General features: G+C 34.9%; 2 protein-coding genes across 5 annotated transcripts in view; both read left to right on the top strand.

Moving 5' to 3' along the window:
• LOC100632004 (deleted in malignant brain tumors 1 protein-like) overlaps positions 1-833 on the top strand; it is a 30504-nt gene extending 29671 nt beyond the window's left edge. The window contains exons 20-22 of the mRNA XM_020000824.1: positions 1-53; positions 104-172; positions 223-833. Coding sequence (XP_019856383.1) covers positions 1-53; positions 104-172; positions 223-698 — 598 coding nt within the window. The 3' untranslated portion in view covers positions 699-833. The remainder of the gene's footprint in view (positions 54-103; positions 173-222) is intronic.
• Positions 834-1704: 871 nt separating this feature from the next.
• LOC109584916 (uncharacterized) lies at positions 1705-5459 on the top strand. 4 transcript variants are annotated; one of them, XM_020000829.1, is made up of 11 exons: positions 1705-2270; positions 2395-2625; positions 3404-3703; positions 3798-3932; positions 4541-4622; positions 4675-4748; positions 4851-5051; positions 5104-5154; positions 5203-5218; positions 5269-5357; positions 5432-5459. In XM_020000829.1, the coding sequence occupies exons 4-10, from the start codon at positions 3817-3819 to the stop codon at positions 5311-5313; spliced, it is 585 nt and encodes a 194-aa protein (XP_019856388.1). In that variant the 5' UTR covers positions 1705-2270; positions 2395-2625; positions 3404-3703; positions 3798-3816; the 3' UTR covers positions 5314-5357; positions 5432-5459. The 4 variants fall into 4 exon arrangements, 3 of the variants coding, with proteins under 3 accessions (XP_019856388.1, XP_019856390.1, XP_019856389.1); XM_020000831.1 differs by lacking the exon at positions 3404-3703; XM_020000830.1 differs by having other exon boundaries at positions 2395-3688.
• The last annotated feature ends 12465 nt before the right edge of the window (positions 5460-17924 follow it).

Below are 17924 nucleotides of genomic sequence, written 5' to 3'. Positions count from 1 at the left end.
TAGCTCCAGTATTACATCGTGTTCACATTCTGAGGATGTAACTGTTTCTTGTTGTAAGTTCTGATTAATTTTACTCCATTGACATTTTAATTGTTATAAATAGTGTATTCTTCATCATATACCAATACTGCTACACTAGGACACTGTAATATTGGCGACTCAGGAAATACTAGTTAATTATTATTCGTTAACATTAATTTTTATTTATAATATTATTTTTAGATATTGGAGGCATTGTTGGAGGTACAGTTGGTGGTATTACCATACCAACAATAGTTTGCATAACCTGCTGCATTATTTGGTTTGTTGCTTCAAACAAAAAGAGGTCAACAGCTCGACTTCCTCCTCCTACAAGCAGCAGACCAGCCATACAACTGAATACGCTTTCAGGATCACAAAGACAGTTCACATCCACACAGCCACAGCAGTCTTCTCAACAACAACATAGTACTAGCAATAGCAATAATCCTTCAACATCTTCTCAACAGCCACCACCATTTGCACCAGGATATAATTTTGGTGATCCACAAGTTATGGCATTACCTAACCAGAGACCTGCTACTGATTACCAGTATCCTCCTGTGATTGCATTACAACAGATACCTTATCCATCCAGTGGCTTCAATGGTCCTGCAGAAGCAGATCTTCGCTCAGGAGAGCCACCACGTTACGATGAACTATTTGGAAAAAATAATTAATACATCATAATTAATGATTGTGGTGACTATTTTTTCAAACTTAGATAGTTTTTGTGCAACCTTTCATTTTCATTTTTGTGCTGTTAATTATCAAACAAATCTGCCGTTGCATTATGTATGACTTTACAACATGAACTAGCAAAATTTACCATACATGCAACACAGTAGTAGATTTTTAGACTACCGGTACGATCAATCAAGGGCAGATCTAGGATTGAATTTTAAGGGGGCCTTAATGATATGGGTAAGGTAATTAGTGGGTGTGGTCAACTAGGCCTGCAGGATTTCATTTGAGAAGTCAAAATTTTGTTAAATGAGCTTCTTTGTGGTTTACAGATTGTTTACACAGGCAAGTACTGCAGCTGTTTCACAGTTTAAACTAACTTTATACTTGACCAGAAAATATAACCAAAGCTAAGTAGGGATCTCGGTAGGGGTGTCCCGATTGGGAATAATAGGTAGAACTTCACTGAATTCCAGAATAATGCTGGCCTAATAAGTGGACTGTGGATCAGTAGTAGCCAAACTCTAATTAAAGAGCAGCAAGTGAACCATTTAAAAAAATTTTTAATGCCTGAGCTCAGTACCTAGTTGTAATTTTGAAGACAGTTCAGGTTTTGAAATTGATATAATATAAAGACTTATATTTTGCAGTCTCTGCTAATGATGATAGCTTCTCAGACTTAGATCTACTAATTTTCATTTTCATGGTAGTTAGGTCATAATTGTAAAGTAAAGTGAGAATACCGTACAACTGGTTAATTTTGCGGAGAAAAATTTTGCGAATCCTTAAAAATAACTTGGTTTGCGGATTAAATATTTGCGGTTTTGACAGTTATTGTAGCATTATCTACTGTGGTCATGCATGAATTTCATTATTTTGCGGATTTAAATTTTGCGCTTTAAATGGAATCGCAAACTCGCAAAAATTTAATTCCCCGCAAATATTTCCTGCTGTACGGTAATAGGAGAGAGTAAAAAGAATAATAATTAAATTTTTTGACAATTTCTGGATAGAATTATTGGTTTTAAAAAAATTAGCATAATCTCATTAATCTGGACAGTGGACACCTGTGCCTGTCGTGCCACGTGGTTAACTTAGTGATGGTCCTGATGGAGATGGACGACGGAGTCACGGAGATGGATGCCAAGCTCCTTTTCATCTTAGATTTAAGCGGCCTTTCCTCCCTTCTTCCTCCAGATATTTTGTTCTCCTTATCCTGTAGAATATTAATGGGCACTAATGCCAAACATATTAAATGGAACTACGGTGTTCTTGGGGATAAGGCCCAGGCAACTATGTGGCCCCTAAAGATCAAACCCGGACCCCAAACCATCAGCTCTATCAGCTACTGGCTCTCTCGGTACAAGGGCACCCATGGGACACCCCCACTATTGCACACCACCATTTAGTCATGTAATGAAACGTATTTATCTGATTTTGGATTTATTTTCTGAAGTTGAAGACTCCTATGAAAAATTGATATTGAAGGTTGTTTTTCTGCCAGATCTGCGGAGTCAATTAAGTATAATAATAAATGTAATTTGGATAGGATTTAAACTAATAATGAGGTAATTACAGTAGCAAACACTCTTTATGCTTTATGTTTTTATTACAATAAATGTTCTCAGAGCAATTTGTTACTATTTGTCTCTGTAATTTTCTCCTTTTTTTCTCTCTTCTCTTTCTTTCTAGCTCTCCTTCAGTTCTGGACCTTGTCTCTCAGTCTTCTATTAATCTTAAATCTTTAAAGTCATGTTTACAGTCATTTGGAGGTGGCGTAATCCCTCTCTCTGCCCTAGTGGCCTCTCCTATTTCTCCATTGACTTGCACGCCATCACTGCTGCTACCACCAGAGACATTATCTTGATAAACTAAACAAACCAATTACCAAGGCACACCCACCCCACTTGTTATATAATACAAGTAAGTTACTGTTGGCTGGGGTTAGATTTTATTGCAAAATAACCCACATTGTTTTTATTTGAATGCTTGTTAAGCTCATCAATGCAACTTTTGCAGAATGAGTTTGATTTACTTTAAGCCGCTTCAATTTACAATCAAAACCCATTACTTTGATTAAGGCAAGGAATTATAAATAATTCAACGACATAAATTAACTAAAGCTGATATCCAATCTCCAAAAATGCTAAATTGGTACACACACATATTACTATAGTGGTTTATTATTATTACTGTAGTGTACAGTACAGATTGCTGTAAATTTTGCAAATTTGCTCAAAAACCTATTTTTAGATTTAATTTTTGCAAATATACATGTACACTGTGTGCCATGACTGACATCTTAAATTGTTAATGTAGGTTTTATCTGCCAAATTTATAGTATTCTAAATAATATTATGCGGAGTAATTAATTTACATGTATTTGTTGTTATTTTTAGATGATACTTTAGTGTGTTACATAAATGTTTTCTCGTTATATCAGAGTGTCCCTCCAGCATTATACATGAATAATGGCTCACTTCAGTTACTACCAATAAGAGTGATAATGAATGAAGGAATACCCTTTAACCATTTATTTTTAACTGAGGGTGCATCTTGAACAATAGCAATGAATTATTAATTCAATTTCACAATTTATGTGTAATTTGTGTATAGTTAGGGAGTAATATATATGTTGGTAAGTACATGTCTACATACATTGTACATATGTTTATTTATTTATAATTTATTTTTTATGTAGATCCTAAAAGCATTCAATAGAAACAATAACAATGAAATGCAATTGGTAGTCTTACAGCCCCAGACGAGTATAGTTGTACTTTGCATCAAATCTCCCCTGCATACTCACCAATATATGATCATAGATATTAAATGATATTAATTTTTTTTTCATTTACTCTATTATCTATGATAATTATGATGAAGTGGTATAGGCCCCTCCCAGTGACACACCTACTTTAGTAGAGACTGGTGCAGAGTCTAGACTAGTAACAGATGATGAAGTGTTCATTCATACCAGTCTAATGTATGCAGAAAGAAAGTGTGTCATTATTATTTTATTATTACATTATTCTACTCGTCTTCCTTTTATTTATCTTTTTTCTCTGTCCCATTCTCCCTCTTTCTTTCAAAAGATGATGTCTTTTCCAGTTCATGCTCTCCTCCGGTCCTCCCCTCTCTTCTTCTCTCACTTGGGACTTAATGACTCAATGGAGTTCATTAACTCCACACTTTGGCATCCCCTCTACGCTAATGGATTCAATTAAGAAGTAAAATATACATGTACTGTATAGCTGGAAAATATAGCAACCTACAACTTTTATGGTTTTTCATCAAAATTGCCTAAATGTATTATTGGTCGTCTCTTAATTTGGCAAATTACTAACTTGCCTTGACCAGGATCTGCTCAATTTTTTTAGACAACATAAGAACATGTGTATGCATCAGAAAAATTATAGAAATGGAGAATTTTCTCCTAGCCATTTTTTTGAAATACATGTCCCTTGTATGTACTATAGTTCACAAAAATTTTGATCATCTTTAAAAATTCATGAATAAATTCAAAATTTTTGCACAGCATGAATAATGCACCCCCTTTTCAAAGTTGTATATTATTTTGTTTATAAAAACAAAATAAAACTTTTCAAAGTGACAGGCAGTAACACTGAAGGATGTCTCAGTCAATAACTTTTTCAGACTATTAAAGTTGCAACACATCATTACTATGGTCAGACAATCATGTCAAGACCATAAATTTAATACACCAAATTGCATGTCATTTTCCTTTAAAAATCCACTGGAAAAAAGCTAGCACTGTGTAACTCTTTGGTAAACTTTGAGATTTCAAGCATTTAATAACTTGTTTTTTTTATTTTAGACGTATGGTACAAATATTACTTCGTTTTGAATTTTACTATTATTTCAAAATTGAAGAAGAAGAGGAATATGTAACAGAAACGGTATTATTTAGTTTACTTATTATATTTATTTACTTATTCATTTATTTTAAAGGTGGTGCAGTTGCTCAGAGGTTATTATTCTCCAACAATAATGGGCAAACTATTAGAGGATGTCATAGTGTCTGAGTGAGTACTGCATTTCAGTTAATGCTTGTCCTCATTATCACTATATAAAGCCTGCTGTTTATTATTTGTATTTGATGCCCATTTTACTATGTCTCTCAACAGATACAGTGTAAAGTGCTTTGCTTTGTTAAGAAGAATTTTTGAGGATTTAATGATACCATTACCATCATGTCTCTGCTCTCCTTCCTCGTCTGTCCCCGTTACACCAGTGTCCTTGTTCAAGGACAACTTCAGTGAAGAGGAGAAGTGTAAGTCTCCTACTGAGGCTACTATATCAGAAGAACCAATACTGAAGACTACTAGGTACCAGCCCTCATATCTTAAGAATTCTCCTGGTTATTTTTTGTTTATTTAGTTTAGCACGAAGGGCCATTTTTCAAGGACTGGCATATCAAAGAAATCCAAAGTCAGTTCATTGTAGTATACTCCAGCAAATTATTAGTATTTTGTTTAGGTTTGTAGTAGATCAAGTGAGTTGAGTGGTCATCCATTTTATTTTTTTTAATATCTATTATTGCAGAGACAGTTTGTAGAAGGAGTTTGTTCACTAGCAATAGAGGAGTGAAAAACATGACAGAGGAAAGAAAAGACTCAGGGAAAAACTAAAGGGTAATTAAGAGAGAGAGAGAGTGTGTGTATGTTTGTAAAATTTAATTGTTTCCTTCTCATATGTACAATTTTAGATGATGTGCTTGTAATAGACACCCCAAAGAAACAAGTGGAAAATTATCGACTTTTTAAGCTGCAGAGAAAAAGGTATGTCTACGTCTCATTTGTTATTTATTGACAAGCCCCTCCCACTAGGAGGAAACTACATGTAGGGCTGGACTCAACAAAGGATTTGTTATGTACTTATATAGACGAATCACCACATCATTCATTTTATTCAAAGGAATTTGAATCAAATCAAACTGATATACAGTTCAATACTCCTCCAAGAGTAAAAGTACAATTACTGTTTATCATTTTGATTTGTTTTCTAATTGCTTCTTTCTCTTTTTAGGGTCGTCTTCATTAGAGTATTAATTGTTCCATTTATAGAATAAATACAATGAGGTTTATATAATTAATAGCATTGCTAACTATTAAATTTTTGTCTCTGCCCCTCTCTTTTCTTTTTCCCCTCCAGTTAATTTAGTACTTGCAGAGTATATTAAGAGGACATACTGTAAGAGACTAGTTGTTTTTAAATGAATGTTAATTTTTTGAAATGATTCACATCTTCAATTTAATCCTTAGTTTTGTAAAAAATAGAGCTTTTGAATTAACTATAAGCATAAGGAATGAATGACTCCAAAGCAATTGTAATATCATCAACTATTGTGCTATTGTATTGAGAGCTAGGATATAATGATTGATTTACTAGTACTATTTGAATGTAAATATTGGGGCGAGCAAAGCTATTGATTGCCATTTTTGATTGAAATTAAATGTAATCTAGCTCTTAGACTAGCCTTTGATGGTACACTATTAATCACTAAAATTTGTCACCACTGGGTGCCCACAGTTGGTTTTATATGCATTGTAGCATGGCAAATTTGTTATTTGACTAGAAATTTTTAGTTCACAAACAGTTGCATTATTTATACATGTAGAAAGGGGCACTTTTTGGTTCAATTGCTTTAGCATTATTACCTTGTAGATGTTACAGATTATGTATGCATAACACTATAAAGTGCATGATGGTTATTCACAGTATAAAAGGTGGTGCCTTAACCATTGCATGACATCGTAATGGCTTTGATGAATTCAGTTTATTTTTGTTGTGAAAACCATGAAATATTTCGTAAATCCTGTAAACTGCAACTTACCAAATACTTTGAACTTCAAAATCTTAGCTTTAAATAATTTAGGGCCACTTTGGAAAATCAGTGAAGACTTTTAGTTTCATTGCATAAAAATGCATACTTATCAGGAGTTTTTGGAAAACAAATACCTTATTAGATACTTAATGAATGATAGATTCAAATGAAAATGCAGCTGCTGGATTACAATATATGGAGAGATTTAGGTTTACTGATTAGTGTAACCTTTTTTTGCAACGTTGCACATGTTGCAGGAACAAATACTTGAGAGGGAGATTCTGACCTATTTCATTCTGTGGTACCACTGTAAAAGATACTTGTAAAGAGGTTGCCAATAATCAATGTGCCCACAGGGTCAGCAAATGAATAGATGACTTCTACTCCAGTGGCGTAGTCTGTTGCTCCTGCCAAGGTCTTTGTTACATGATGTTGAATTACCTAATGTTGTGTCATCTAACACTCTTAGTAAATGTGTATTTTTTGCCTATAATATAATCAAAATTATGCATAGACAATATTAAAGAATATGTGACTGACCCGACACATTAGATGTTGCTGATGTATCTGTTGTCACACAGTCGACTATATGATATGAACAAGATGACTCATACTAATATGTAGGAAACAGTATAATTTACCTTTGTTAGCTTTTTTATTAACAAATTTCAAGAAATCTGTAACACCGGTTGGATACTCTCTATCTGTGCCTATTTTGCAGTGGTTTTCACAGAAGGCTGAAATTGACTCCATGAGTAATAGTTGTGATTTGCAAAGTAAGGCAGTTGAACTAAAAATTAGCGTACAATTGATATTATGGATTTATCATAGAGAATGGTGATTCCACACTAACTTTCATTGAAGATAACAATAATATATAGAACAACAAAATGAATCCTTCAGTGGTTGTGAAATACAAGGAGTAAAGATAAAAAATTTCAGGAAGGATAATGTAAAGATGCTATAAATAGAGATTTAAAAGAATGCAAATGGAGTGACTAAGCAGGTTTTAACTTTAGTGCATGCATGCTTTTCATTCTTGTTCCGTGCATATGTGTGAAACTCTTTTGAAGTCCACTTTAAATTATAGGTAAAAGATCAAAAAGATTAAGAATACGTAACTGTTGCTTGTTCTCCTAAACAGCCTGAACAGGATCATTCTGTAACAGGTGCATGTGATACTAACATTACAGTTTGTTATAATGTTTTAATTTTTTCAGTTAAAAGATCATAAGATATCATTTCGCTTGAATACAAGAACCACTGATGGAGCAGTACAATTTTCCTGCAGTAAAAAAACCAAATTACTTCATAAAACTTATTGCCTGCATTGTGGAGAAAAGTTTAAGAAGGGAGAGAGGCATCAGATGGTGGGATGTGATCAGTGTATGAGGTGGTATCACATGAAGTGTTAGAAGTGTGACGTAAACAAATTTTGGATATGTGAAAAATGTAAGATAAATTTATCTCAAATTTTTATAAGTTTTTAACATTGTAGGTTAAATAACTGATAACAGTGCAACAATGCTACAGCGCATCAATGCTACAGTGCACCAATGCTACAGTGCAACAATGAAACAGTGCTACAATGCAACAGTCCAACAATGCAACAGTGCTACAATGCAACAATGCAACAGTGCTACAATACTATAATGCAACAGTGCTACAGTGAAGCAATGCAACAACGCTACAGTGCAACAATGCTGCACTAATGTTGGCTGTATATGCCTAGTAATTCATTTAATGCAACATTTGCAACGTTGCAACTGCTGTGAGACTTCAATACCTAAAACTCTACACATATGTGGATTAGTGTAAACACCTGAAACGCTAATAGCAAAAAAGAATGCAGATTAGCTGAAGTGGAGCATAGATATCATACAGTCTATGATTGAAGTAAGAGTCTTTCCGAGCGAGCGCTCGAGCTCCGGCTCCGCCTTTCTGAAGTACTGTTATGATTTCTAGTATACTTCCGAACACGGTATTTGGATTTTTTCAATTTGTCCGCTCAAAACACAGAAGCTTCGCTTTTCTCTTACCTAATCGCCTCGTAATGAAACTTGGAGCTATTCTGGTGACAGTAACCTTTCTTTTGACAAGAATACATCATGGATTAGCATGTACTAGTGGTTCTATTCGACTCGTGGGTGGTACTAGTACCAGTGAGGGACGTGTTGAAGTATGCAGTAGTGCTGGTGCATGGGGAACGGTTTGTGATGACTACTGGGATAACACTGATGCAAGTGTTGTCTGTCGTCAGTTAGGATATGATTCAGGTATGCTTTATCATCATTATATTAATGCACATTTACACGAATCTACAAGCATTACAATTGGCAGAGAAGAATTGACTTGCCATTATACTATAGATACTATATGTAGTATGTTGCCATAGATAGTGATTGGAAAGATGAATTGGAAACAACCACATTTATAAAAATCATATGTGCTTCACCTAGCTGTATGCTTCCCAGTCACAATAAACATGTGTATAGCGTTATGGTGCATGGCTTCTGTCAGAATGATGGCTATTGCCACAATTATTTTGATCATGGAGGAAATATAAGGCAAAAGAGCGACTGTGATGGAAACAAACAATGAAACATGTATTATAATGCACTTTACAAAAATTTTAAATGCAATAAAAATGTCATTAAAATAACAAAGTATGCATGGTCCAAACTGAACTGAGAGACTATATAGGTTCTCCAAATACTTGGATATCAGACTGAGTCTTCAGCAACAAAGCTAGCCTGGTAAATTATTGATCACACATGGGTAAAAATTAATAGGCAAATATTGTCATTCAATAAAAAAGTTCACCATTAGCCTTTGGCAAAGATTTTTAGTTGACTACGAAATGCTCAATGCATGCAGTTTGAATTTGGAGGTGCTATTATCAACTATAGGCTTAACTCCGCTTAAGATAAACTAAGTTTACAGTTAACTTATATGCAGTAGCAAAGGCAGTCATGTCTGCAGTCTACCATTTTGGAGAAGCGTGCATTAATGACTGTAACAGTGTTCACCAGAAGTAAGTGGTTTAATATTATGTTTTTATCAAGCAAGGAACCAACTATTTACAAAAATCACACATATTTATAGCAAGGTACAAATCTGGAACCTTCTAGTCCAGAATGTTCCAGTACACAAAAAGAATAGTCCACACAACAAAGGAATAGTCCAGTAAATAAAAAAGAATAATCTAGAATGTTCTTGAATGGTACACAAAAATTAAATGCCTGTCCTATCTTGTTTCTACTATTACAATGACAAAAATCTAAGCGTTTCTATTAGATGTTTCCAATCCATTCTTCTTGTCTACTATCAAGAGTAGATAAGGGGGTAGTATCTTGCACAGCATAGTATAAGATGAGGCACATCATATAAACCATATAGCTGGTAATCTTGGAGGAAGAATTTTCGCACATTGCTAAATTTTTGGTTTCTTCTGGCGATGAATTTGTGGCCATGTGTGCCATTGAACACTTGATGTGCATAATGATTCATAATATTTTGTTGAATAACTATCAAACATGGAATGGACCAAAATTTCCCTTCCAAAATTACCAGCTATGTGGTTACAGAACTGCACACTGATAAAACTGATGTGTTTAAATGACACATACCGTACAGAAGGAAATTTTGGAGGGACTAAATTTTGGCAAATTGCTAAATTTTGGTGATTGGCGAATTTTAATTTGGTGAATTTGTGGCCACGTGCCATTGAGCATGCGTATAATGGCTCAAAATGGCAAATTTTTATTTTGGCGAATGGCTATCAAAATGCCAAATTCGCCAAATTTAACTACCTCCAAAATTTCCTTCCATACGGTATTTTATGTCCCAAATTAAAGCACATAAAAATTGTTATTTTAGCACATAAGTGTGTTATTTGAACACAGAGAAGTATGAGCACAACTCAACATACTTCGTGTGTTAAAACTACACGTATCAAAATCTGGGACAAGTTTCTGTGTTGATATAACACATCAGTATTATCTGTGTAGTATTGATTGTATTTTCATTCTTTTGTTGTAAATACCATTCAATTTCAAATGTCATGATTTTGCATTAACTGGCTTTTGCCTTAAAAACCCAATTAGGATTAATCCTGGCATACTCTACTTTATAGCTAGTAGTGTTTTTAGGGAGCAAATTCAGAATGTTAGTGAATCGGCTACATATCAGTTGTCATAGCTATTTACTAAAATTTATCAGTTGCAGAGATTAATTTTCTCTTTTGTTACCAGCAGTTAATAGCCGGGGTATGTGGTTGGTGATAAAAACCACTATAGTACTGTTATAAAAACTTGTGTACTAGTAATAAAGTTGTGTGTGCCACGGCTAGTTGTCAATAGAAACTTCAAGTCAATCAAGCAATGCATACAGTTTACACTAAAGGCTGGTTCACAATATTACGCTAGTCCTGACATTACATTGACGCTGGAATCAAATTTTGATCGATTCCAGCAGAAAGCATGTGTCAAAAGGTCAAATTACCTACACTTTTAATTAAAAATTGATGGTACATTGGCCTAGCGTCATATTGTGAACCAGGCTTAACTTGTCACTGGCAAAATAACCAGCATTACTAACATAGAATGGAAGTTGGACAGTAAGGAACTAGAAACTTGTTTTTACAAAAAAATGTTATCCATGATGAGTTATATAAACTAAACATTGAGACTCTTCAATGTTTTCACTAAAATTAACTTTCAGAATAAACTATGTATGCATTCTAATTCTCTTGATTATTCTCGTATGCTATTTACTACATTAATAATGAGTATATCCACTCTTAAATGTGCACATTGGGAGATATCTTTATAGGCATTATACTAGCATGGAAAAAGTTTATTGTGAGAAATTTTTAGTCTACAAACAGATGCATTATATTATATATGTAGAAAGGTGTACTTGTTCGCCAGTTCAATTGCTTTAGCATTATCACTTTGTAGTTGTTACAGATTATGCATGCATACGACTATAAAGTAGATGGTAGTTACTCATGCACAGCACCTAATTTGTGACATGCAATGGTGGAGTAGAAGCAAAATGTACTTTTGTGTTCTCGCATACTACAATTTGTTTTTGTGCATGCATAGTAACAACTGTGGTTCAGAATGCAAATTGACAAAAACATATCTGTATTAAAGGTAACAATCTGCATTCTGAGCCAGTTGATAAACTAATTACACCCTCTCCCAATTATTGGAGGTAGTTAATTGCACCCTGTTAATTAAAGGGAAGATTGCACGGAAATAGATGCACACGTCACTATAGAGGAAGTAAACATTAAATTGGCCCATTGGGCGTGCAACAGATAATTAATTAATAGTTATAACACGTGTATAGACACGTGTAGAGAGTAGAGACATAGCAATTAGGCGTAGAACCAGATATAGGCATCTGTAGAACACTTTTTTCGACCAGGATTAGTTCTTTTACCACCCAAAGACACTTTTTAGTGACGAAGCACCAGGGACATTTACAAGTAGCCATTTTGCCTTAAATTTAGGGGCGCGGCTCCTCGTTATGAATATAGTCATAGATATTTCCTGTACTCTAATATCTATGATATAGTTATCATACTACACGTCAAAAATGGGCCACTTTTTGCTTCGATGAATGTGTCCCTTTAATACTCCAATGATAGTATACAACTATACATACAAAGTAGTAATAATTATTCATGAGATTAATAGCGGCCACCTCTTTTTGAGCATGTTCAAATGACAGATTTTATGATTGGCAATTTCTTCACAGAACTGTCCACATGATTGCCAGTATTATTTGCTTGTCAATGAATCATGTTTAGTGCAGTATTCACAATGGCTCATGTTCATGTTTATTATGTGAAGAAGTTATTGAATTCTGAAATATTGTACAGCGCTTGACATTTACTGTAATAATCTAAATAAATATGTAACTGTAAAACTGTATAGTTTGGCATACAATTTTAGAAATACACCATTTAAAGTAGTTATTTTCAACACACACAGATTGCTATAATTTTTATTGGTAAACCTCTTTTGTTTTAGGGACTGCTTTTGGTAGTGCTTACTTTGGACAAGGAACAGGTAGTATTGTCATGGATGAGGTACAGTGTACTGGAACTGAATCCACTCTTACAAGCTGCACTCACACTACCAATCACGGCTGTCATCATAGTGAAGATGCTGGAGTAAAATGCTTTGGTAAGAATATGACAAAAATTATGGTTCAAAAACTTTTTTGATGCATGCACATAATGCAGCAATATTCTGCACCTTGTAGGTTTGGTAGACAAATTCAAGTAGTAATTAAGATTAAACCCAACTGAGTTTGGACCAAAAAACTGGAATAACTTTTTATAGGAATGTGCGATAAGGATGAGACTTTCACTGGTTCTTAGTTGCCCAATGCCACTTCAGGATCTCAGGTCTTGGGTTTCTCAGCTCTTGGGAACCCTGAGAGCCAAGTTTTCCATATAAGTCCAATGGCATACCAAAGCTAACCGCATGACATTTTATGATGTCAGTGTTTGCAAAGCACTAGCGGCCAAACTGATAATTCTTCTTTTAAAAAGCTAACAGAGCAAGATCTACTGATAACTATGGCTTTTATGAAGACTAGTTGACTACAATGGCTATTGTACTGCTTATCAGTAACAGCAAGACTGCATGAAGAGTGAAACAAGATATTGGCCATGTCTCTATGAATATCATTATTGATGTAGCTACATTTTTCAAATTTCAATGCAGCTGCTTCCACTTCTGGTCCATTCTCAGTTGGTAGTATGGCCATAGATAATATTATTTATATCTCTATTACGGTATCAATGGTATAGCTATGATGCTGTATTATTTTCTTGGTAAAAATATTTTTATGAATTTTGTGATATATCCTATATTTACAAAAAATTTACTTAATGATTAATTTTTTAATACTCTGTTAATGTTTGCAGGAAATAACAGCAAAATGACTAATTTTATATTTTCAAGCATTTTTTTAATAAAAATACACTATATCATTCTACACACAAGTGTCACATTGTTGGGACAACTTGTAGTAGAGCTTGAACTAGATAATACAAGATTTTTAGCATCACTACTTTTGTTCCAATAGTCTTGCATAGCCAGCTGCCAGACCCACCTGGCTATGCAAAACTATTGTTCCAACTGCTAAATTTGCTGGCTAAAAACATTTTAGTGCACATTCTTGGCTTGTTTGCTTGGCTAGCAGTTAGTCAACATAGTTATGTTGCATAATATATCAAAATGATGTGTCACTGATTTGTAGCCGGTATTATGTACCATGTAGTAGGATTTATGATTGTGGAGGTGAGATATTTTGACTCAATTTCATTATAAAAATTTGTAACAATTGGCAGGTGAGTTGTAACTTGTAATGCATTCTCTTAAATCATCAACTTTACTTTTTTGTTGATAAATTAAGTATTTTTATAGCTACTAACTATTTTAAATACAACTATGAATGAAAGTAGAGAGGTACTAATAGTAGATACACATGGGATTTATTGAAATAGATGCAAATGCATAGGTAGATAAACATTGGATACATCATTCAATGCATGACAATTATTGTGCAGAGGAATGATTTAAGAAAATTGAAAAAAAAACAATGTTTGCTCCAGAGTTCAATGTTATAATAATAATAATAATAATAAGTCAATAACCAAAGCTATGATAAAAGTAGAATAGGATAATAAAACAGAATTGAATAATACGGAGATAATGAGACAAATTAAATAAATAAATAAATCAGAATTAAAATTCACAGTCAAGTAAAATTTTACGTAAGATATCGAGGTTGATTGTTTTACTTTAGTTGGGAGAGAGTTCCAGAGCTTTATAGTTGAGGGAAGGAAGGAATGGAGATAGGAGGATGTACGGCAAAATGGGACAACATAGTTTTGAGGACAGTAATGGCGGAGAGACATTGGTGGAGGGGGGTGTTATGTCAAAGGAAGGTGAGACCATTATTAATTTGGTGTGCCAAGGTACTTATGTTAAGAGAGGAGAGAAGATCAGTGTAAGGGGCAGACCAAAATTTTAGGATCATTATGTTTTTGTTTTGAGAGTAAAGTGCTGTACTGATTTTATTGATGAGGAAAGCAGGATCCCAGATTGAAGAACCATACTCCAGTACAGGAGAAACTATTGTGATGTAGAGGGCAGAAGGGTTTTTGAAGAGGAGAGGGAGTAGAACTGTTGGTAGATTAAGCCAATTAGACGTTTAGCTCTTTTGATTGTGGTGGTTATATGTCAGACCATGAAAGATTGCAGGAGAGGATCAGGCCCAGATAATTAAAAGAATAAACCCTTTCAAATGAGATACAAGACAGAAGCAGTGGGGGAGAGAATCAAGTGAAGACTGAGGTCTCAGAGAGAAGGACATATACTTAGATTTTTAAAGGTTTACAGAGCAGTTGGTGGAGAACCAGGAGGTGATGATGTCCAGGTCAGATTCAAGAGGCGCAAGATTATATTGAGGAGAGAGTGTGTGTAGAAGAAGGAGGTCATTTGCATACAGGAAAGTTTTAGAGTTAGATGAGAGTGGGAGAAAATAGAGATTATTAACAAAAAGAGCAAACAATAATGGACCTAAAATGAAGCCTTATGGGACACTCGAGGACACAGAAGATGGAGAGGAAGTAGAGTCACCAACACGGACACACTGAGACTGGCCAGAGATAGGAGAAGAGCCAGTGTAGAATGTGTGGAGGAATGCTGAGGCACTGAAGTTTGAATAGGAGAATACTGTGACTGACAGAATCAAAGGCCTTTTTAACATCAAGAAAAACACCACAGAGTGAAAAACTGGAGTCAAAAGTAGAAAATTAATGTTGAGTAGCAGCAGAGATAGCAGATAAGGTAGAACGACTAGGGAAAAATTCGAATTGAGCTTTAGAGAGAAGGTTGTTTGAGAAAAGATAATCCAGTAGAATGTTCGATATGTGCCTTTCGAGAAGTTTGGAAAATGATTAGGTTGAGGAGAAAAATTGGGCAAAAATCGGAGGGAGCTGAAGAGGGAGGTGAAGTTTTAGGTACTGGGATGACACAGGAATTCTTCCAAGGAGAGGGAAAGGAGACAGTGGAAATAGAGAGATTGAAGATAATCTTAAAGGGTTCAGAAATAAAGCAGGCAGTGGATTTGAGCAGGAGAGATGGAATTCCGTCAGGACCAGGAGATGTGCAAGTAGGGAGAGAGGAGATGAGACGTGAGACAGATGCAGCAGTACACAGAAAATCATCTCTACAGACCGAGGAGGAATCTAGAGGAGCAACAGTTAGGGAGCAGGGTCAACAGTGAAAAAACTTGAAAAAGCTTGATTAAGAAGATTGGCTTTACCAGAGGCATCTGAGATGAGAGAGCCAAAGGGAGATGTAAGAGGAGGGACTGAGTCCCTGTTTGGACAGAGAAAACGTACATAAGACCAAAATTTCTGAGGTGAGTGGGAGATGGAAGTGAAAAGTTGTAATTTAAATCGCTTAACCTCAGCAGAAATAGCATTGCATAGAGAGCGATAATCAAATTGGTGTGAAGGAGAATTGGAGAAGCTCAATGGAAGAGTTTACGCCAATGCCTTATTTTATGGAGAAGAGGTCGGGAGAGCCAGGGAGGGAGAGGTTGATCAGAAACAAACTTAGATGGAACATGCTTATTTATAATCTGAAGAAAAATGGAGGTGAACTTAGAGCAGGCAATGTCAAGGTCTTGAGGAAGTGTGGAGGACCAGTCTATAATATGGCATTATAAGAGTCATTGATAGCATTGAATTCTGCTTTGTGATAGAGCCAGACTTTTCTGTGGAACTGATGGTGAGAAGGAGGAGGTTTGAATGAAAAAGAGAGTGAGATGATTGTACAGTGGTCAGGAGAACCAAGAGGGGGAGTAACAATAGCAGAACCATGAGCTGAGCGGGGGACAAAGACAAGATCAATAATTGAAGGGGATCCTGAGTGAGAATAGTGAGTAGGTTGTGTGACAATTTGACTGAGGGGAAAATGAATGAGAAAGAACTAACTTGTTGAAGGAGCCATGAGCTTGGCAGTTACCTACATTTATATTAAAATCGCCAATCAAGATACTTTTAGAAGTGAAATCAAATCACTAACAGCAGTAGCTGAGGTGGGAGGTCAATAAGAAGAGGACACATGAAAGCATTGAGAGCAGACACTAATGCTAACAGTTGAGGGGGAAGCTGGAAGACTGAGGGCTGGAGACAGGACTTAGCATAGATAGCAACACCACCGCCATGACGAGAGCGGTCAAGGTGGAAGAGAGAACATCTGGGAATATATATTTCAGAGGACAAAACATTAGGGGAAAGCCAAGTTTTAGAAACACGGATAGTATCAGGAGAGTGAAGGAGAGCAGCAGAGATAAGTGGGTGGAAGTGTTAGTTATTAGTTTTCTCATTTCTTATTGACTACACTACAGTTTGATTTTGATTATTTAAAGCTAGTAAATCTTGATTTGTGATTACAAAAATTTGTTTTCAGAATGTATTCAAACTTTCTGCATATCCAAAATAGCCGTTTTTGATTAAAAATACTCATAGACTGCTTTCCATAATTGCCGGCCAAAATTTTGTCATTTTTCAAGTGCAAAAAATGCATCAGATTTTTGTATTGCATAAAAGTACCAATATGTACAAAAAATGTAATAACAAAATTTGAAAAAAATCAAAAACATGGTCTTAAGTAGCCAATTATTTTAACTCATGCTTGGAAAGAGCTTTATGGCCTTAAAATATAGTCTTTGATCAAATTAAATTGAAAAATTTTGCAAATTAGTATTCCACTTGGTTTATTGCAGTTCTATCTAGCTACCTAGGCTGTTTTGTCCATATTTTAGTCATCATTATTGGTTTTACATTTTATCTAGCTCTATTTTACAGCATTACATATCACCTTAAGTCCAAATTATTAATTTACATTCTAATTGCCAAAAAATTTTTATTATTGATGATATATGTTATTAGCTGCTGTCAATGGAGCCCTAATTCTCTCTCGTTATAATATAACATCAACCTCTTATTACTATGGAACAGTTAGAGTATATTATAATGGATGGGGTAATATCTGCTATGATTATTATTACAATTCAATTGAAGCTGATGTCATTTGTCATCAGCTGGGATACACTGGAGCTTCAAGCTACTCAAGAACCGGACTTGTCAGGTGTGTACTAGTCCACTATAAAAATATAAATGCTGTTTCTGTAGTTATGGCACAGACTACCTTTCTATGAAATGGGATGATGTTAACTGTGCCAGTAGCAGCTACTTATCTATTGCTCAATGTTCCTACTCTACTTCTATTGATAGTGGCTGTACTAATAGTAACAGTTATGATGCCACCGT

Source organism: Amphimedon queenslandica, unplaced genomic scaffold, assembly GCF_000090795.2.
Source record: "Amphimedon queenslandica unplaced genomic scaffold, v1.1 AMPQUscaffold_13150, whole genome shotgun sequence".
Lineage (NCBI taxonomy): Eukaryota > Metazoa > Porifera > Demospongiae > Haplosclerida > Niphatidae > Amphimedon > Amphimedon queenslandica.
This window is presented reverse-complemented; position numbering and strand designations above follow the sequence as displayed.